The following is a 22,768-nucleotide window of genomic DNA, read 5'->3' as shown; positions in this document are numbered from 1 at the left end:
CACTAATCTGCCCCGCTAAAGGGTCAGTTAGACACACAGCCATCATAGAGCACACTCCTCAGAATGTCTTCATTTCAGGATGCCAATTACAGAGGTTTTACATTTTGTCACTGGGCAAATGCAACTTTTGGCCATCAGAAGCAAGAGAAACATGCACCTAAAATAGCGAAGATCCCAGATTGCTTCAGGTAGAAACGGAGCATGCAAAATAAAAATTTAATGCCAGAAAAGGAAACGAACAGAGAGAGAAAAAGGGCGAAGCTGGTCAGGCAGCAGATGGATTCTTCATTGGTCCCAGCAGGCTTTACTTCTGAGCAGGCCTCTACTTTTCCTTCCAGTAGGCTTCACCCTAAAGGCCTCCCTCCGGAGTGGACGGGGAGAGAAAGACCAGCTAGTGACCTGCTTCTGCAGGGGCTCCTTCAGTCCAGCCTTGCCTTTATACCCCTCTCCCTCCCCTTCTGCTTTTTGCCCCAGCTGAGCCTTTCTACCACAGATTAAAGGCGGACAACATCTGGGGCTATTCATAATGCGAACAGAGAGACACACACACACACACACACACACACACAATCCCACATCCTTATATACTGACATACTCGTACACACATACACACCTCATTCTCACGCTCCCGAGCCAGGCCTGACTGATTGGTGATTGTGGATGGTGACTGGCAGTGTTTTTCAAAGCTAACTCTGTGAATGAAGCCTGTGAATCGCTAATCTCTGACACCGATCACATAGACTTTCAGCATAATTGTGCATTAATCCAGAGCCCAAATGTAATTAGAGTGAATGTAATTAGCACCCACAGGTGCTACAGGTGCTCTTTGTTACTGGTATAAGTAAGAAAAAGCTGCAGGACACAATTTGACTGTGTATTCTAGCAGATACAAAGTTTCTTCAATCCATTTAGGCTACGTCCACACGAAGCCAGAGCTTTCCCTATCTGATCTTTTTTTCCCCCTTGTCTCAAGAAATATCTGCGTCCACACAAAACCACGAAACCTGACACAAAACGATATAGTATACATGCCAGGCCAGCATGTGGCACTGTAATTCTGCCACAGAGATACACTAAAAAAAGGGAGAAGACGGCTTGGACTATGCGCATAAACCTTGCATGCGGTATACAAACGAACATGGAACAATACATTTATTAATCTGTGTTAATGTTAGTTAATAAAAAGACAATCGTTCAGTGTTTGTTCATGTTTTTGTTCCTGTTACGTGACGTAGTGGTGTCTGACTAGGGGCTGGACGTGGGCTGATGACGTCATCGTTTTAGAAAATATACGGATTCGCTGTCCACATGAAAACGCAAGGGTGGCTTTTTCAGATTTATCCACTCTGGGACCCGGTTTCAAAAAATAGCAGTTTCACTCTCCCAAAACGCCGGATCCATTTGGACGAAACGCCTATATGATACAGAATGTATGCATATACAGCTAAACGCGTCTCCGTGTGGACGGGGCCTAAATCCTGATGATTCATATAGCTGATTTATTGACAATGCTAAAAATCTAAATAATTGCCATTTAATACTTAATTTTTTTTCCCAACAGCCACAGCAGTTTCTTGTCCTGCAGCAAAAAGTCGGAAGAAAGTTTGTCCCTTTTTCTGATCTGTGAGATACATTGGGGAAAGTATTTAAAGAATAATGTAAATGTATTTTTAAAAATACTAAGTCGAATTGTTGTTAAATAAAATTTAATTGTGTACTGAATCAAACTGAATCATTATAGATCATTATAGCCATAAGATAATATTTAAAGCATTATTGCTACAATTGATCATCCTTTTTTTTCTTTTTGCCTTTGTTTAAAGAACAGTTGAGAAGAGGCAGGATATGATAGGAGAAGAGGGATCAGGAAAGAAACACTAGCCAGGACTCAAACTGGAGATGTTGAAGAGATGTGCACAAGGCTATTTTTCCAGCAATATACTTAATAACAAAATCCCTTATCCAAAGTATAAAATGTCTTTTCCTGTTTTGCAACAGGTGTAAATGATACCTCAAATCGTTTGACTTTTTGAGGACAGGTGGGCTATTGGAGAATTTTGCTTGTGGATGATAAAAGCGAAAAAATCCGGTAGACTTAGACTGAAGACAGTGTATAAAAAAAAATCTAGTTTTAATATCATGTAAATCAACAGAAGTATTTAAAAACTCCAGGAAAATTCTTGGAATTCTGTTGTTTGTTGTTGATGTGCAACTGTGTCATTGAAAATCAATGCATAGTTTAAGAAGTATCATGATAATTGTGATCGAGACACTGTTTTCTCAGGGAAACAGTCATAGAGCAGTCCACGCCCTGTGGCCCCAGCAGATGGTCTGATACTGTGCCACACCTCTGTCGGTTCAGGCGATGGGGAAATATTACGGTTCACACACTCGAGCTAGGGTTGAGAAGGAGACGAGAGCGTGTCACTCCAATTACGAAGATGTCCTTGATGAGATGCTTAAAACACCTGGTGTTACTAACTAGAAAATCAAAAATAACTCCCCTGAGGTCCTTTGAGAACTCTTAACATTCTTCGAGATTCCTTTACGCATCATTGATGTGACAATGAACTGCCAAATGCAATGCCTGATGGGACCTCTGGAAACACAAGTGTTATTTGTATGATGTTTAATATTTTTTGGCAGTGAAACAGCTCAGTGGAATCTAGTCATCTGTACAAGTTACACAGAAGATAGATCGCCTGTTGTCTTGTTAGTTAACTATGTAGTACGCTAACTTAATTAAATTTTTTCACTCTTGTCATTCTTATTTTCACTCGTTTTCACTTCACTTCCTTGTTTTCTAATGGTATTTGAAATATAGGGAATATTCATTTGCAGTATGCTACATTGTCACAACATTGTATAAAAATGCTAAATAACCATGTTGCGTCTCAACTTTAACTTAACTAACTCTAGTAATTGCAAGTAATTCAAAGAGTCAATGATGAGTGCATTATTATCTGGTGGAGTGCATTTAATTAGAAATACTTTATTCCATGTAGTGTATTCTGAATAATTACTGCACACAGTATACATACTATTTCATCAATTATAGGTAGTATGCCTATCTGAATATACCCAGAGTCCAAGAAGTGCTCACTCATCTCCTCTGATGCAACTTTTTTTTTTTATAGTTCTCTCTCTGATAATAGGGTGAAATTTGGTGTGAAAAAATCCTCAATTTTCACTCTAGTGTGTTCCATCTCTCCTCTATTTTACTTTCCAGTCATTAAAGCCGATGTTATTAAAAGAAGAGAGAAGCTAATCTATATTTGCATTCGCTCTATAGCAATTCATTAATATTATGACATTTACTGCGAGCTCTCTGAGTCTGCCTGCTACCCTTTTCCTTCAGCGAAACGTTAATTTAAAGTTCTGTCTTTGTAATGGAATAAGAAATCCTCTCTGCCCTATCAAATTTGGTGCGGCGGGAGCTGAATACTAATTCAGACCGGGGGAGTGTTTGGAGAAGGACCATCCTCTGAGCGGAGAGCAGAATTGGTTTTAAAGTCTGTTAATATGATGAGCTGTGTACTCTTATTAAGCTCAGTGATTGTTCAGGAGAGTTTCACTGGCTGGCTGTCCACTGTCCACTTAAATTACTGGCTCTCTCTCTTTTCTCTCACTCTCTTTCTAGACTACTCACGATGTGTACAAGGCACTTTGGCAGTGTTGTTGCACAGACCATTCGGACGTACAAGACTGACCAGTTCCCATTACTTTTAATTGTCATGGGCAAACGGACATCAAATGAAGTTTTAAATGTCATTCAAGGTAAAATATATATCTAAATGAACTACAAATAAAATTATAGATAACACTTCATCAATTAATTAAACTTACTTAGTACTATCACAAAATCTGAGACCATATATGGATGGATAGATAGAAAAAAATTATACTGTCAACATAACTATTTGAGGTAGAATTGAAAGATTCCCTTTGGTTTAATAATAGCAGCAGCTTGAGTGGCCTTGAACTCCACAAATGTGTGTAAAACCTGTCACAAATGTACTTGTTTCATTGGTAGGGATGTAACGATTAACTGCGAGCCGGTTGAAAATCGATTTAAATATGTGATGATTCAAATCGGTTGAGATGCTAAACAAATCGCAATTCAATTAGGGGTAGGAGTTTATATGAATATATGTCTGGGGGGAACTTACTGTCTTTCAATGGTATTTTTTATTTTCCTCTTGCCTCTGTATAAAGCATATTAAAGTTCATAATTGCAGCGCTGCTTTGTTTACAGCAGAAAGGCTTTAAGAGCCACCTGCTGGCAGAGAGTGAATCTGCGTCTAATTCAGCTCGTCTGCTGTTTCTGTTTCATGCAGATATTTTTTATGTATAGTTTCACAAAACTGAAGTCAAACCATTCTGTTTTTGCTTCAAATTTCGAAATTATACAATCTAATTTAGATTAAAAACTGCTCATGTTGCATGTATGCAGCATCTTTGTTTGGATCATGATTAAAATGCAGTGGTTGCCTCTAATTTTAAATGGAAAGAGCACAGACAAAGCCTTAGTTTGTTTATATGAAGAGATTTATTTTATTTGTTACTTATTTATTTGATTTGGCGCTTGTTTTAAAATTTCAGTTTAGTTTTGTTATTTACATTTACATTATGTTAAAATTTTGTTATTTAGCTTTTATCCAAAGCGACTAACAAATGAGGACAATAGAAGAAATCAAAACCAACAAAAGAGCAATAATTTACAAGTGCTATATTAGTATATTATTATAGTGTTATATTTCAATTTCACAAAGAAACGTACAGTATTTTGTCCAAGTAATAATAAAAGGACACATTTAATTTATAATTTGTCTTCAATCTCATTTTGTTCAAAAACAATCGTGAATCGAATTGTGAAATCAAAATCGTGAATCGAATCGTGAGTTGAGTGAATCGTTACATCCCTACTCATTAGTGATCAAGAAATTTACAATTTAAAATTGTACTTAATGTACAAAATTATAAAACTTTTAGGTTTACATTAGGCTCAATTTAGTCTCTGGAGGGCCAAATTATTCCAAATATATTTAAATAAATTGTTATATACATAATGAAATTGTTAATAAAAACATAAATCAAAATTATTTAATCTTTAAACAAATTAATAAATGTCTACTGAATTTCTTTTTCGCATCGATTTGCGTTCATATTAATAATTCATAGTAATTCCGATTTTATTTTTCAAATAAGAAAATCAATAAAATTAAATTGTAGATCAACGTGTCTCATGTCATGCCGTATGCAATTATTTTACATTTGGAACATTTTGCATGCATCTCAAAGTATGAAGAACTGCAAAATTAGATAAGTCTGCTACAGTTTGATTGTTGTTGTTTTTCTGTTTGTGTGATGAAGGCAACACAACAGTGGATGAGCTTATGATGAGACTCATGGGAGCCATGGAGATCTTCACAGCACAGCAGCAAGAAGACATCAAAGATGAGGTGAGATCAAACATGAGCTCTCTTCATAGGCAGCTTTTTAAGGTCTCATTTCTTAAACAAAAATAGGCAACTTCATTATTCTGCCCCCTAAGATACTTTGTTTGGCCAAATTCTAAGATAGCACTGCATGTATCCTTTGTGGAAAAATCACTTCCACATTGTATCGTGACAATATAAACTCAGTTCTTCCCAAAATTTTGCAACGCACGCTACTTGTAATTCACTACACCAGACACTGATTAGCACAGAGAGGCTTTTTATTAGGCAGATTCAAAGTCATATTTTTAGGCCACAAAAAGGGGCATGTTGGGGCAGATGACCACTCATTGTCTGACTCATACGAGTCGGCCCATCACACAGGGGTAAGAATAGACACTCCGCCTGCGTCTGTGCGTTTGTCTGGGTTTCAGACAAGCCATGGAAGAAAAAGCACAATTGTGTAATGTAAGCTTGCGGTGGCCTGTGCTTGTGAAGTCAACACAATGCTGGCAGGATGCGATTTTGGTGTGTCATGTCTGCATGCGGTATGAGATTGTTTAAATCAATGCAAACAGTCTGCAAACAAATGCACTTACAAAGAGCTCAAACAAGATGTGTCCATCTGTTCAAATCAATTGAAAACGGTTTTAAGTGAAAGGTTATTCCAAATAGTGGATCTCTATGCTCTGTGGCAACTTTCAAGAGGAGATTAACTTCCTGCCTAATTAAAAACACTAATTATTAAAGTTTTGTTACATGTCATGACAGGTCTGTCCACACTTCTTTGAGTTGAGCTAATTAGTCATCTTTCTTCACCTGTGTGTGTTAATGTTCGTGTCTGTGGTTTGGTGGGAAATGTTCAGGCAGCAAACACAGGTTACTGTCCCCCTGAGGCACATTGACTCCATGATTTGATAAGTCATGACATTTCATGCCTCGTCCCAGCATTCTCTTTTCAGTTCGCACCCCTGCGTGAGATGCTTTGAATAATTATCAATCACGAAAAGCAACAGAAAATATTTATGCTGTGTCATAATTGTCATATTTCTTGCCATTGTCTCAGTGTGAAAATATTTCTGCTAGAATCCAGGTAATTTGTTCAGTCTCCATCTGCTATTAGGCCGGTTTCCCGGCTCGGTGAATAAGTTCCGTTAAAAACGTTATTTGTATCTGTTCCATTAGAACCATTAGGCTGTGAAATTTCTGAGATTTCCTCAGTCAGAGCGCTTGAATAACTCTGACACATTGATGGATTTCTGCTGGAAGTATCTTGACGGTTTGCTCCTCGTGGCAATTAATGGCTGTAATCTGTTTGGCTGTGAAGGAAATGTGATGTGAACGGACACAAACAGGGAGCCGGGTTTAGTGAGGTGCCAGAGGAAACGCAGGAGATATTTTGCGTTTTATGTTGTTCACACATTTGGCCCTTAGCTGGAAAGTAAAGCAACAAGTTTTCCATTCATTTTCTGTTCACTGAAAAACAGTTTATGTGGTAGAAATGAAAGATGAGGTTTGCCTAAAACATGTAAAATTATAATATTTACTCCCTAGGGTTGGGTATCAATACACATTTTAATTTGATTCACCAGCTCTTTATTTGAGTTATGTCTAAACTATTCAAATTAGTTTTGAATGGTTAATTAAAAGGACTAACTCAAAAAGAGAAAACTTTCATTTTTCTTGAATTAGACTACACTGGTTGTGCAGAAGGTTTTTGATTCAGTAAAAAGAACCAGTTCATAAAAGTCCTTTGTTTATGAATTGGACTAAACTGGCGACACCGATTTTTTTGTTTTTGTTTTGATTCAACCAGAACCACCGATTCATAAGAATACTTTTTTAATGAATTGGACATCACTGGGGGTTGGATGAAAAATATTTAATTCAACAAAAAGAACAGGTTCAAGAGAGTCATGTCTCCATGAATTAGATTACACTGGTTGCTGTAAACGTCTTTGAGTCAACAACAAAAAAAAGGGTTAATTGTTTGATATTTAACTACACCTGTTGCATTAAATGTTTTTGATTCAACAAAAAGAACCAGTTTGCAAGTTTGACTATACTGGTTGCACTGAATGTTTTACGTTCACTAGAAAGGAAAGAAATTCAGACTACGAATGGTTTTGAAGGGTCAAAGTATTGTAGCATTGACTTAGTTTTAAATTAAATTTGTTGATTAAAGTACAGCTGGTGATTACAGCTCATTTCAAATCATGGGTGTGATGCTTGAACCCAAATCTTTTGTTAACCTTGTGTTTGTACACAAATGAGTGAGCCACCTTAGAAATGTGTGGGAGTGTTTGAAAGCATTTGTTGTTGTGCCACCACTAACAGCCTGCCATTTGAGGCAGTTTAGGTTTGCCCTTTAAAGTCCTTAACCGAAATGTCCCTGTGTGAGTGTCATTCCTGCCCCATACAGTCAGGTGACTCATAGTGACCTGTGTGTGTCTGTCCATCTGTATGGACAGATATACACCCCTTACATACACTGTCTGGATCAACAGGCAGACTCAGACAGCACACACTCATCCACCAAAATCACACCAGCATTCCTCTCTGTGTAAGTGACATGACCTGGGGTTGTGCAGTCAGGGGTAAAATAGTTAGTTATACGCTTTCTCCATTAGCTCTTGTACAGGTCACAGCACTGACTCACTGTATGTAGAGTGTAACAGAGAAAAAAAAACATGGGAGAAAGCTTTCTCATTCTTTACTCACCCCATTTAATTATTTTCAACTTACACTTTCTTTTTCTCTTTGACAGAGCATTGAAAGAATGCTTTGCTTAGTTCATGTAGAAGGATACAAGTGGAGTAAATGGATAATCAAATTGGTGAAATTGGACTAATGAATTTAATAATTAACTTTATATGTTAAAATTCATTACTATTTTTTAATGGCCAATAGATGTTAGCTTGGATGACAGCCATGAATTATGATTTGCTACTTGATATTGCTAGTCAAGGGCATTATAGAAATAATTTTGAATGTTACATTTTAGATTTTCCCAAAAGAGACTGGCTGTACATTTTCTGGACATTTTGATGACCTGTCACAACACCTAAACCTTATTTTATTATTATTATTATTATTATTGTTGTTGTTATTTTGTAAATTGTACTGTAAATTTGTTTGTTTGTTTTGTTTTAATTTTACTATGAATTTTAAAATTAGATATCTACGGTATGACCAGTCACAACATCTAAACTTTTTTCTTTTTTTTTAATCTATTTTTTTTTTGTTGTGTTTTGTTTTTGTTGTTTTTTTTTTTTTGCTGTCTTTTTGTTTTGTTGTGTTTTGTTGTGTTTTTGTTTTGTTGCTCTAGGTTGCCGTTTGGATAATGAACTATACTACTATACTACTTGGTGGAAAAATGGCTACTATTAATGTTGTTTAGTAAATATAAATTTAATTATTCTTTCATAATAAGGTTGTTGTCACCATTTCGTGAACCAGTAAGCTGTGAGAGGCCATTAGTTTTTTTTTAACTTTAAGTTTTTATTGACATGCCTTGTTTCTAACAACACTTATCTATGGCGAATTCAGTGTAAAACATGGCCTCTCATGACTAATTGCTTTATTATAACAGTGGCTTTTGAAAGTCCTTTTGAAAGATTTTGCCTTGTACGATTTGTTCTTATTTCCAGCCCTCAGATAAAAGATCCAGTTGTTTGTAATCCCGATACACCTGAGTTGTTTCAGTGTTCTGACTTTACGAATAGAGACCCACACACAGCCCACAAACTCTTCCTATACCACAACATGGATTTCACACACTCTTTTACAGCTCGTTTGAATAGAATTTGAGGATGTATCTCTCCTTTGATCAGCCTCTGTGCTCTATCGCTCCTTTCTCTTCTCTATCCTTCCTTTTCTTCTCCTCTGCTCTGTGTAGTCACAACTCTTTTTCACATTTCCACACAAAGTCCAGCCAGGAGAAAAGACCCTTAGTCTTAAAAGCGGCCGCAGACAATCGCACGAGCCTGACTGCACAAAAGCAACAGTAGTTATTCACAGTCTTCAGTCTCAGCAGGTAGACCTGCAGCTGGGTTTTAACAAACAGGATCCACACACACACACTCACAATAATAAAAGAACCCGTCCATTGTATGTAGAGGAACTCCATGCATTCACTTCTATAAGATACTCTTTCAGTCGTCCCCAGTTAGTGTGTCCGACAATACAATAGTATTCAGTATGTGGCCATTACTGTTGACAATGACAAGGAACCATCTCATACGTAAAAGATCCAGTGGGATTGTTATCTGGATAGACATGCTCTTATTGGCTAGCCTGGTATAGGATGTAGATAATAGAAATCTAGTGATAAAATAAATAAATTCTGAGACTACTAGATAAAATGCCTTTTTCCTAATTATATTATCAGCTAAACAGTTTTAGTAAGTATTTAAAAGTCTTTTGGACAAGTTAGTTCACATGGTCAGTATCTACTTGCTTTTCCAATCAGTGACCTAAAAATAGACCTAAAACTTTAATTATTTATTAGTTTATTTATTTGCTTATTTTTAAATTATTATTATTATTAATGGTTTTTATTAATATTATTGTTAATAATAATAATTATTATTATGTCTTCAATTTAGAAAAATCTATTATTGTTTACTACTTTCAAGTTTAATTTAATTTATTTTATTTTTTACTTTTGGATGCATATAAAAAAGTAAATATTAATGTTCATATTCATTTCAGAAATTACTATTATTATTATTATTATTATTATTAATGTTTTTGTATTAATAATTATAATAATAATAATAATTATTATTATTATTATTATTATGTCTTCAATTTAGACAAATCTTTTATTGTTTTTCTTACAAGTTTATTTTAATTTATTTAATTTTTTTCACTTTTGGATACCCCTGCATATAAAAAAGTAAATATTAATGTTCATATTCATTTCAGAAATTATTGTTGTTGTTGTTATTATTATTATTATTATTATTATTAATGTTTTGTATTATTACTACTACTACTAATAATAATAATTATTATTATGTCTTCAATTTAGACAAATCTTTTATTGTTCTCTTCCAAGTTTATTTTAATTTATTTTATTTTATTTTTTACTTTTGGATCCCCCTGCATATAAAAAAGTAAATATTAATGTTCATATTCATTTCAGGAATTATTGTTGTTGTTATTATTATTATTATTATTATTATTATTAATGTTTTGTATTATTAATAATAATAATTATTATTATTAATAATAATAATAATCATTATTATTATTATTATGTCTTCAATTTAGACACATCTTTTATTGTTTACTTCCAACTTTATTTGAATTTATTTTATTTTATTTTATTTTTTACTTTTGGATCCCCCTGTATATAAAAAAGTCAATATTAATGTTCATATTCATTTCAGAAATTAAAAATTGTTGTTCTAATTTTAGATGATTAGTTCATGACATTAATTTTATTCACCCTCATTTTTCTTTCAGGATGAACGTGAAGCCAGAGAAATGGTCAAAAGAGAGCAGGATGAAGCTTATCGTTTGTCTCTGGAGGCTGACCGTAAAAAGGTTTGGCAAGATATTAAATGTCCTTTTTTGCTCAGATTTCCTTTTTTGGTTTGTTTGTTTGTTTTTATTTATTTCAAGTTATCTATTTATTTATATTTATTTTCGTTGAATTTAGAGGTATAATTGCTGAATGATTGTGTAAAATTCTTATTGAGGTATTTTAGTATAGTATGTTGCTAGTTAATGTGATTTTTTATTTTTTTTTTTCAGAGAGAAGCGCAAGAGCGAGAAGAGGCAGAGCAAGTCCGTCAGGAGCGAATCAGGAAAGAGCAGGAGGAAGAACGAGAGGTGAGGTTTACTTTGAGTTTCACCGGTTTGGTGACTGTTTCAATAACACGGTTTATATGACAAGCTCTCAAAGGTTGGTGAAAAGAAGAAAATTTCAGAATGACCCTAAATAATTCACCTTAAAAGTAGCACGATACAGGCGATGTAATCATGATCCTTCCTTGTAAAAGAACTGGAATTCACAGAAATGTACTAGTTTCCTTGTTTTATTCTACGTAGAGCCCAGCGAAGCTTTGTTTCCTTGCCAAATATGACTGATTTCCTGCATTATGTTACTATTACACTGCGTTACCAGTTAGTTCCAGTTAATTGGTTCAAAAGAGCCATTAATGCTTTTGAAAACATCTTAAATCTTTAAAACCACTCTTTCTGATCCATTGAAGCCGAAAAAAATTAGCACAAAAATGGCACCCGTGCTTTAAGTCCAAATTTAAACCTGACAGTTTCACTCACATTGACATTTAATGTGTTTATGGATATTCTAAACATGTAACTTAAATGGGATTTCACGCCTCATAAGATGACAAATAGCAGTGACAGCCATAAAGCTTCATGTCCTGTCATAACCACTTTCATCAAACACACAGTTTACGTTGTTGCACATATCACATACTTATTTGCAATCCGCCCGCGTACTCCTGCAGTGTTTGCGCTATTGCCCCGTATACGAGCTGTACAAAACGACAGGTGCACGTCAAAGCACTGACACTCTCACAAAGACGGCATCAAAAAGTGTCACGGAAAGTTAAATCTCACCTGTAGATGTAGGAGTAAGCAAATATTTCCCCTTCCCTATCAGCTGATCAGCCGAATACAATACCACCGTATTAACATAAAAATTTATTACAGATGGTGCGGTTTAGAGCTCCTTTCTAAAGACAGTTTGTGGCACAAAGTGTACTTGTTCATTTAGTGTGCTTACAAGTTCAACACACACTCTTTTTAATAAGATATTTGCTCACCAAAAACACAAAATAGCCACCACACCAGTGTTGCCAGATTATCGTCTGTTTATTCAGCAGTAAATACTAACCGGACCAGCTCAGGTGAAACTGCTATATGAGATCATTTGTCACTTTTAGGCTTCAACAAAAGCACATAATTAGTTAAATCTCCTATTGCCATGGTACCATTCTTGTCAGGACGTGGTGTGTAGGCTACAGTATAGACCTTCAAACATACGATACCCTACAATAGCTCACTTTAGCTTCATTTAATGCTTGTCTTGGACAAAGCTTTTAATATGAGGAATATTGTGGAGAGGTAAACACAAAGACGGCCTGGAGGCGAAGTAATTGTGTCAGTCGTGTGTGTGTGTGTGTGTGTGTGTGTGTGTGTGTGTGTGAGCTGTTAACTCAGCAGCAGCCTTGTTTTAATGAGAGCAGGGTCTAAAGTTGTTCACCTGCTGTCTGTAATGAACCCAAGGGGAGAAGAGGCTTGAAACACACACACACGTTTAAACGGATAAAATCACCTGCACTAAACTTCAAATGACCGTTTTTGCTTTTTTCCCCCTTCCATACTGAAACTTCACGCCTTTGGACGTGAATCTCCAAGCTGTGAAACGGGTGACATGTCTTTGATTCCTGCACCTTAGAGGTCACCTGTTACGTTTCATGACATCGTTTGGATTCGCACACAATCGTATATAACCTCTTGCTCTTGATGGGAAAGATTAGATTCAAATGGCGTACATTCATTTCTGCGATTTTCAGCAGCTGTTACAGTTTGGACGTATGTGGCATGTGTGTATCTACGCTTTTTCCCGTGCGTCATTTTTGTGACATTGTGTGTGTGTAAACAAGGCAGTAAGATGCTCTCCACCTGGAGTCTATCCAAGCACGCGCGCACCCTCGCACACGCCCAAACCACAGCACCTCGGTGGGTCTGTGGCCACAATAGGCGCACTGGAGGGAAACAATCAGCAGAAGTGTATAGAGAAGTAGAGAGGGGAAATGCTCTGTGATTTGGACTCTTTTGTGACCCAGACAGCGCACGAAAGGCCGAGGGGGAGTGGTGATGTCATTATTCTCTGCCGTCAGGTGCTACACACACACTCTGTTTGTTTAGCGCAGTGAAAAGGATGCTCCTCAGTGCCCTTTGTGCGCAGGGACCAGGAAACACACAGTGCACACATACATCCCGAGCAGGGCTGGGGAGAAACGCTGTTCGCCCCCCAGAGGGCTTTTTACACGTGGGCCCCTACCTAAGGGAGCGGGGCCGGCACGCGCTCACACAAGCCACCTGCTGCTAATGAGCTACTGTTGTACACTTTGATGAAATATAATTGCATTATGGTGTGTAAATAAAGCCTGCGTGTTTTGTCACAGCATATGCTGCCCAGTGTCACAACAGGAACAACAAGCTGGAGTTGAAAAGCCCAGAGGAGCGGCAGGTCGTGCTCCGTGTCACTAGAGACGGCGCAATTCCCTCACCTCTCCCTCTCGCTTTCGCGCTTGTTCTCTTTAAACGTGTATGCGACTTCTCGCTGTTTGCCTCCCCGTCCCTCGCTTTTGTCTCGGTTTTTTTTTTTTTACAGTGTGATATTTCTATGACGTGCAAAATGGAACGATTTTTTTTGTGTGGCACGTTCAAGCTATGATGGAGCGCTAAATTTAGGACCTTTGACGCATGACTTTCGTGGTGCTATTTAATAAGATCCATGCATATATATGTTATGTGGTACAGTAGTGTGGTTTTATAGTCATTTTAATATTAAATGAGCTTTAAACATTCACATTCCAAACAGAAGATTTATGAAGGGGTTAGTTCATGAGGTACGATTGTTTTGCCATAATGTTACCGTTTTGCTGTCCCCTGCGCAGGCTATCCGTCTCTCATTGGAGCAGGCCCTGCCACCAGAGCCCAAAGAGGAGGGCGGAGAGCCAATCAGCAAACTGCGCATCCGGACGCCAAGCGGCAAGTTTTTGGAAAGGCAGTTCCTGGGCAGCTGTAAACTCCAGGTCCTGTTTGACTTCGTCGCCTCCAAGGGCTACCCATCTGATGAGTTCAAACTGCTCACCACCTTTCCACGCAGAAATGTAAGTTCACACATGCACACAAACATTTACTATAGATTTATGTAGTTTTCAAATAAATGTCTTCGAATTTATATGCATTTTGACCCTAAAATAATCCTTAAACTTGCACTAAAACTTTTTACACTTTTTAAAATACAGTATAAATAAATATGAATAAATGCATAAATATACACTTATAGTTTCTTAAAATGACATATTAGTGCTATATATAAGACACAATGGATACATTTTGTATTATATATTTAAATTATATATAAATAATTTTGTTTATTTTAACTGTATATGTGTGTATATATAACTTGAATATTAAAATTATGAATAATATTATTTTTATTATTATATAATAAATTGTTTAATACATTTTATATTAAGATGTGTATATCACTAATGTATTTATTATTATTATTGTGTATTTATGAATCACTTTTTTTCTTTAAAGGATATTTAAGGATATTCTCAAAAAAGGAAGCATTGTTTATATATTTTTAGTTATTGTTTTTAACTACTGAAGACATTTTTCTGCAAATTTGGGTGCAAATAACTAGAGTAACACATGTATATCATAATGATATCGGTCATGACCATTACCCCACTCATAACAGCTATTATAAGTACCCAAGTGCGCACATAGTCCTGGAACACCCTCCTCCTTCCTGTTTAATATATTTTCTGTGGGCAACTTTCCCCATGCTGGAACATGACTGATATTAGTCTAGAGCCCCACTGATGGTGAATATCTTTTAATTCCTGTCCATCTGCGGTGCACTAATAACTGTGTGTGTGTGTGTGTGCGAAGAGTGTGTGTGAGTGTTACAGCTCAGCAGGAAAAATAGAGTGTATAATTGGCTAGTTAATCCCAGCGTGTGGCAGAAGTTTGTTGCTCATCTTAGTCTGTGTGTGTGTGTGTGTACTGTACAAGTCCACAGATAGTCACACACCTGCACATTAATTAAAAGCCATGCCTGGTTAATTAGTATTTCTTTTCCTCTTGTGTATTTTATTTTTCCTTAATTTATTTATATTTTTTTTAGATCTATCCACAAGTGCATAAATAATTTACGGAATATTAATTGCGGTCCTCAGAAGCAGAAAGGTGCACTGGCTACTTCAGATACAGTCAGCAGTTCTTTTTCCTGTGTGTGAGTGTGTTTGTGTCATTAAAGTGCTGCGTTTGTGCACTCTGCAGCAGGTAGATAACAAGCTCTGCTCTTAACGACCTGACTAATTAACAGCATGGAAACAGAAATGGGCTTTCCATTAATCAAGAGATGTGCGCAGGCCTGCCCAGACAGCATGCCATCCAAACCCTTTGGGGACGAGCGTTAAGGGCCCCAACAAACTCACAATTTTAAACGTGCACAAAATGCCTTATCATGCTCATAAACACTCAACGTCCACCTTAAACACTGCTACTCGGGCAGCCTCACACCCAACAAACAGCATTTCACACGTTGTATTGCATTTATTCACAGTCTCTGTTTGGAAATCAAAAGAGAATCGAGTTGCGTGTTTCTGCGGAGGGTGAAATGTGTATCTATATATAATGTGTTATATTGTTATATATATATATATATATATATATATATATATATATATATATATATATAGCAATCACTTAAAGAATAGACAAATGCAGAATATTTAAAATTGAAATATACAGTATAATATGAATATTGTAATATATACAATCTAACATGCATGTGTGTGGATAGATAGATAGATCATGTGATACTTTATACTGGAGGATTGGCTGATGGAATTTCACCGTTGCATCACAGAAATTAATTATATTTTAAAGGATAATAAAATAGAAACCATTATGTTGTAACAACATTTTGCAAGATTACTGTTTTTTTCTGTAATTTTGATCAAATAAATGCAGCCTTGATGAGCATAAGAGACTTCTTTACAAAACATTACAAGTCTTACTGATCTCAAACTTTTGGCTGGTAGTATATGTGTACATATATATGTGTGTGTGTGTGTGTGTATGTATATATATGTTTATACATATACATATATATATATATATATGTATTGCAATATTTTTTGCGTGTCAGCTTTACATAATTGCAATATTATAATTGTCAACGTGTCAGCTTTACATAATTGCAATATTATAATTGTCAACGTGTCAGCTTTACATAATTGCAATATTATAATTGTCAACGTGTCAGCTTTACATAATTGCAATATTATAATTGTCAACGTGTCAGCTTTACATAATTGCAATATTATAATTGTCAACGTGTCAGCTTTACATAATTGCAATATTATAATTGTCAACGTGTCAGCTTTACATAATTGCAATATTATAATTGTCAACGTGTCAGCTTTACATGATTGCAATATTATAATTTCTAATATAAAAAATAATATAAAAATATATGTATTATATATTTATAAAGTGTGGCTTATAGGTCACTTTTTATTATTCATCTTTATAAATCTTTTGTTATATAACTGCTTCGGGTGTGTGTGTGTGTTCACTGCTGTGTGTGTGTGCACTTTGGATGGGATAAATGCAGAGCACTAATTCCGAGTATGGGTCACCATACTTGGCCACATGTCACTTCACTTTCACTTCACTAAATCTTTTGGGGTCATCATGTGATGTCCAAAGTCTGGGTCACCAGACCAAACCAGTTGCAAAACCACTGCTTGATAAAACATCTGTTCTTTCTACCCTCAGAGAGTCATTTGGATGTGTAGTTTCACATCTCTTACGTCAGCGCCTGGCCTGTCTGTGCATTTGCGTTGGCTTCTTGCCTTTAGACCCCCCTTAGCATCCCGTGGTCATGCTAAAGACAAGCAGGGAGCCAGAACTGACTTCTCCCCAGAGGTGGTAACCCTCCTTCCCCCCTCCGTCTCCACCCTCGGCCGGCCCTTAACAGAGTCTTACTCCAACACTGTGAACGCTGACGCCCTCACCGCTCCTGCAGGCAGATAATGATCTCCCACCGCTTTCCTAATTGGCCAAATAAACACTCTACAACACAGCGCTAACACAGACCTGGCTATTGCGTTTTAATTAATGGTGGAGGACCCTAAATGGCTTCATTAGAACTGTTGTTTCAGCTGTTTTTTTGTTTTTCTTTTTCTTTTTTTGTTGGTTTGCTTTTTTCCCTTTTCTTTTTTCCTTCTGTTTGGAAAACCACATCTCGCGTGTCTGGTCTTTATTTTCCTTCTCTCTTAGCTGCTTATTGCAGGTCCTTTTATTAGTGCTAATGAATGGCAATATTTATTTGCCTGGCTTTTAAAGTGGAGATGTTCAGTTTAAACAAATCTCGCTACGAATCAGGGAAGACTGGCTTTCAGCTTATTACTAATTTGCTTTAAATGTTTTGAGTACGTGATTCGGAAGCCAGACCTTTCTTAAAACCTGTGTGTTCTTAATTTATAGTAATGCCTTCACGTAGTTTACTTTGCAGCGGCCTGGTAACATACACCTGCTTTATGATGAAACTCTGTATTGACATTTTAATGAGTTTTTACTGTGTTATTGATCAGGTTAATCCTTAAGTATACTAATAATGAAATTAATTAAACTGAACTGGCAGCTGCAAGTGACATCAGTTAATAATGCTCTGAGACATTCAGCTTTTATTTTGTTTTCCGGTGAACTCCGTATTGATTCCCTCAGGACTTTTCAAATAGTCTGGTTGTAGAAATGTACACAGTACAGTCAGTGATGCAAATGAATTTTCTTAGTGTTCTTTTTCTTTTTAATCTAAAAGTACTGCTCAAATTTCACATGAAGACATATTTACACTAACAGTGCTGGTAAATTTTCCCTTCAGCTGCACTTTTTTTAAATTATTATTGTATATAATATAGAAGCTTATTATACTATTTATTATAAGTTCCACAATATTTGGGCCTAAATCTTTACATTTAGCCTTTAGTTGCATTTGCTTATTTTTATTAATATTTAGCTGCAAGTGACATCAGTTAATAATGCTCTGAGACATTCAGCTTTTATTTTGTTTTCCGGTGAACTCCGTATTGATTCCCTCAGGACTTTTCAAATAGTCTGGTTGTAGAAATGTACACAGTACAGTCAGTGATGCAAATGAATTTTCTTAGTGTTCTTTTTCTTTTTAATCTAAAAGTACTGCTCAAATTTCACATGAAGACATATTTACACTAACAGTGCTGGTAAATTTTCCCTTCAGCTGCACTTTTTTAAAATTATTATTGTATATAATATAGAAGCTTATTATACTATTTATTATAAGTTCCACAATATTTGGGCCTAAATCTTTACATTTAGCCTTTAGTTGCATTTGCTTATTTTTATTTATTTTATTTTTTTTGTACACTACAAATCAAAAGTTTGAGTAAGATTTTATTTTTTAAATAATAATAATAATGCTTTAATTCAGCAAGGATGCAGTAAATTGATAAAAAAGTAACACTGAAGACATTTACAAGGTTATATGATTTCCATTTCAAATAAATGCTTTCCTTTTGAAATTCATATTAATCATAGAATCCTGAAAAAAAAATTTAGCATGGTTTTCATAGATGCATGACATTGCTTTCAACACTGATAAAAAAAAATGGTTCTTGAGTACTAAATCAGCATATTGGAATAATTTCTGAAGGATTTGTGTGACACTAAAAACTGGCGTAATAGCTGCTGAAAATTCAGCTTTGCCATCACAGGAATAAATTCTATTTTAAAATATAATGAATTACATTGTAAATTTATTAAAAATAGAAAACTTTTGTAATAATATTTTACAATATGTACTGATTGTATTGATCAAATAAGGGGCAGTCTTGGTAAGCATATGAGCCTTTCTTTCAAAAACAGACACCAAACTTTTGAACGGTAGTTCAACTTTTTTTGTTACCTTTTTTTGCTCCTTTTCAATGGCTTGTAAATGGTCATCGTTCCATTTAGGGCTCAGAAGTTGAGTAGCACTCTACTTTTGGAGAGCAGGATTCCCTCTCTCTCTCTCGTGCCCCTTTTCCTGTGGTCATCTGGGCGGCTGTCCTGTGTTTGTTTGGTGACTGTGTGGGGCCGTTGAAGATGAGTGTGTTAAAGGTTTAACAGGATTACCTGCCATCAACATCATCAAGGCCCAAAGAAAACAGCCGCCCGGGCCTCTCCTCCATTGCACAGCCACTTCTTGCTTTAATAAACCTCTTCAGGATTACGGTGATATGAGTCTCCACACCCTTCAAATGATCTCTTTTCTTCTTCTGTTTACTTTGGCCGTCGGAGAACGTATTGTTCTGGAGTGGAGATCTCACGTTTGAATTCATTTGGTCTTAACATCCCCCGTCGGTGCATTGCGGGTTAAGGTTGTCAGTCAGGGGGTTGTAATCATACTTTCATTTTATGACTCTGTGTGAGTGTGCGTTTGTGTGTCAGTCGAGGTGTTAGAAGCACAAGTGCAGTCGCTGTTGCACAGCGAAGTCTAATTTCATTCAGAAGGGCCAAACAGAAGGTTTCTGAAGAAACTAACAAGTGCTGGGAAAAGAGGGAGGGAGTGAGAGGAAGAAAAAGAGCGAAAGACAAGGAGAGTGGAGGAAAACAACAGCTTTGTTTGTTGACAGATGCTTCTCCTCTTATGGTCTGTTAATTGGATAACAATGTAAACAATCATCCATGGCATCTGTCTCCTGCCATTGGAGTGCCACCTTGTTTCTCTCATTCCCCTTTAAAAGAGAACAGTCATCAACACAAACACGCGCACACATCTGCGCCACCCTAGAACCTCATTTACTTCTACCTGATGCTGTGGTGTTATAGCAGGTTTTCAGGTTCATTTCCATTTGAAATTTTTCTTAAAGCTCTCGTATGAAAGAAAGGGAAGACATCCTGGTGGGAGCGACGTGTTTTTACGACATCTTACTACCCCCTCCTGTGCCCTCAGGTCAGATTGAAAAACAAAAGGCATAAGTCACACGCTAAAATGAGGTTTGGGGCAACACAGCTAATGTGCTGAAGCGGGTGTGATATCTGTACTTACCCCCCTTCGAGATGCCAAACCCGCCGATAATACGCTGTCACTTTGAACTTACTGTTGTCTGTGCAGTGCTTCACGTCAGGTGTGTCCCAACGAGGCCTTTACATCAAAACAGTTCTTTTTTTATGTAAAATTAGTTTTTTGGACATTAGAATTATTGTTTTTGTTATGGAGCAGAATTCTGCCTTTAAAGTATATTTCAAGTTAAATAAAATTAATTGACAACATGTGTGTAATTAGATATTAAAAATTAACAATGAAAAGTACTTTTTATTAATCTTGATTGTTAATTTCTACATATACTAATGATTGAAAGTTGGATTTTTTAATGAATACTTTTTTTCAGCAAGAAAGTATTCATTTTAACAAAAGTGACAGTAAAGACTTTTAAATTGCTACAAAAAAACTCAAATAAATGCTTTTTTTTTATTTGTTTTTTTATTTTTTATTTTTTATTTTATAAATGTTCTGTTTATCAAAGAATCCTGGAAAAAAATTTGTTGCAGTTTCCACAAAAAATATTAGGCAGCACAGCTTTTTTCAAAATTACATATAGTTATAACATTAAGAAATATATCTTAAGCACAGAATCAGCATATTAGAATGATTTCTAAAGAGTCATGTGACACTGAAGCCTGGAATAATGGCTGCTTAAAATTCAGCTTTGTCATCACAGGAATAAATAATATTTTAAAATATATTAAAATCTAAAACTGTTATTTTAAATTGTAATATTATTTCACAATGTTACTGTTTTTACAGTATTTTTGATCAAATAAATGTAGCCTTTGTGAGTGTAAGAGAGCTGGCAAAAGTCCCCCAAAATTTTGAACAGTACTACATACATTTTTAGCTATTTAAGTTATGTAAATTAACATTAATGAACAATAGTATAATTATTATTAAGGTTAATCTGTGCTGTAAATGCTATACAAATTGCTATTCATGATTTCATGATATAATGCATTCATTCGGTGATATCTATAATGTGGCATGCTGCCAGTTACCACAGAAAATTATTTTAATTATTCCTCAGTTTCTCTAAAAGGACTTTACAGAGCTTTTTCTCATTATTGTGGCAAAAATGAGTAGGCATTTTGATTTGGGCCAGTAAGAAAAGCACCCATGACACCTTAGAAACCATGAAATATGGAATGGTTTTTGAGATTTTTTTTTTTTCAGTATGTGGCATATATTCTTTTTATTCCATCAGCTTTGTAATATTGTCCAATGTCCTGTCTGCTTTAACAGAAATTACACTATACACAGCTTTATTCTCTGACCCCGTGACCTTCCAGTCCAGCTGCTTTCAGCTCTTGTGTTTTAATTACAAACACGTAGAGCTGGAGGGGTCTTCGAAGGCGAGAATAGGCCTTAATCAGAGCCCTGTCACCAGGCTGCAGTTAAGCCCCTGTCCTGAGCACTGTGGCCGTACGAGGTGTAGACACCCAGGTGTGAGCAAAGGCCCCGTGTAACAAGAGAACGCTCTGCTATTAGCTCACTACAATGCAGCCATCATCTCCCGCTTTCCTTTTCTCTCTCTGCGCAGGATCGCAAGCCTCTTTCACAAGTGCTAGTCACTCCTCATCAGCTGGGAAAATCCCTGAACCGAGATGTGGATGATGGTCATGTCAGCACAAATGTCAGTTAGTTTGCTGTTAAAAGTGTGGCCAGTGATTGCATTGCTCTTGGATAATGAAGTCGGGCTTCACTCATGGAGATTATTAGTGGCTGACGAGTTCTCACCCCATTGCTATCGTGTTTGGTTTGGATCGGTCCATTTGCGATAACAAACAGCTACTATCCCAAAGGGAAACAGGACACGTACCTCACACGGGGACATTATCGCATTATGGCGCTAACCAATGACATCAGAAGGCTAGACCCCACACATCGCTTAGTTTAGGAGGAATGGCCAGACTTAACCTGCACACCTCATGAACAGCTTTTTTACAATCTTAATATTGCAATAATGGCCAGTTCATAACAAGAACGAAAGATTACTATAATATCTATATTAGCATCCATAAAGCGTTCGGTTTATTGTAAGTGCATCCTGCAGTTCTGTCGTCTGCCGCTTGAAATGCTTGAGCTCTTTAAAAAAAGATGGATTCTGTTCGGCTGTCAGTGTTTTTAGCATTCATCAGCTGGAAAAAAGTCATTCTGAAAGTGATTCCAACTATATCATTCATCTGTGCTGTTATTGTTACAGTTTTGATGTGGACTTTGCTAGTCTATGGAAGCTTGTTTCCACCATAAGATTTATATTAAAACACATTAAAAAGGTAATTGTGACTTTTTTTTCTCAGAATTGCGCGATATAAATGAAGAATTGCAAGATATAAACTGAAAAAAGTCACAGTTGCAAGCTGACTTGCATTTTTGAGAATAAAGTTAGAATTGTGAGATATAAACTCACATTTGCAAGAAAATATATCAGAATTGTGTGATTTAAAAGTTGCAATT

The 22,768-nt window shown here is 36.1% G+C and overlaps 1 protein-coding gene across 1 annotated transcript in view; it reads left to right on the top strand.

Moving 5' to 3' along the window:
- The window catches only part of LOC107599795 (FAS-associated factor 1-like), a 48,801-nt gene that overhangs the window by 24,964 nt on the left and 1,069 nt on the right, over positions 1-22,768 (top strand). Inside the window, exons 8-12 of the mRNA XM_016291478.1 lie at positions 3,642-3,778; positions 5,375-5,463; positions 10,912-10,992; positions 11,203-11,280; positions 14,106-14,321. Coding sequence (XP_016146964.1) covers positions 3,642-3,778; positions 5,375-5,463; positions 10,912-10,992; positions 11,203-11,280; positions 14,106-14,321 — 601 coding nt within the window. The remainder of the gene's footprint in view (positions 1-3,641; positions 3,779-5,374; positions 5,464-10,911; positions 10,993-11,202; positions 11,281-14,105; positions 14,322-22,768) is intronic.

Source organism: Sinocyclocheilus grahami, unplaced genomic scaffold (genome assembly GCF_001515645.1).
Source record: "Sinocyclocheilus grahami isolate Dianchi unplaced genomic scaffold, SAMN03320097.WGS_v1.1 scaffold272.1, whole genome shotgun sequence".
NCBI classification, from domain to species: domain Eukaryota; kingdom Metazoa; phylum Chordata; class Actinopteri; order Cypriniformes; family Cyprinidae; genus Sinocyclocheilus; species Sinocyclocheilus grahami.
Note: the sequence above shows the minus strand (reverse complement) of the source record. Positions and strands in the feature narration are given on the sequence as shown.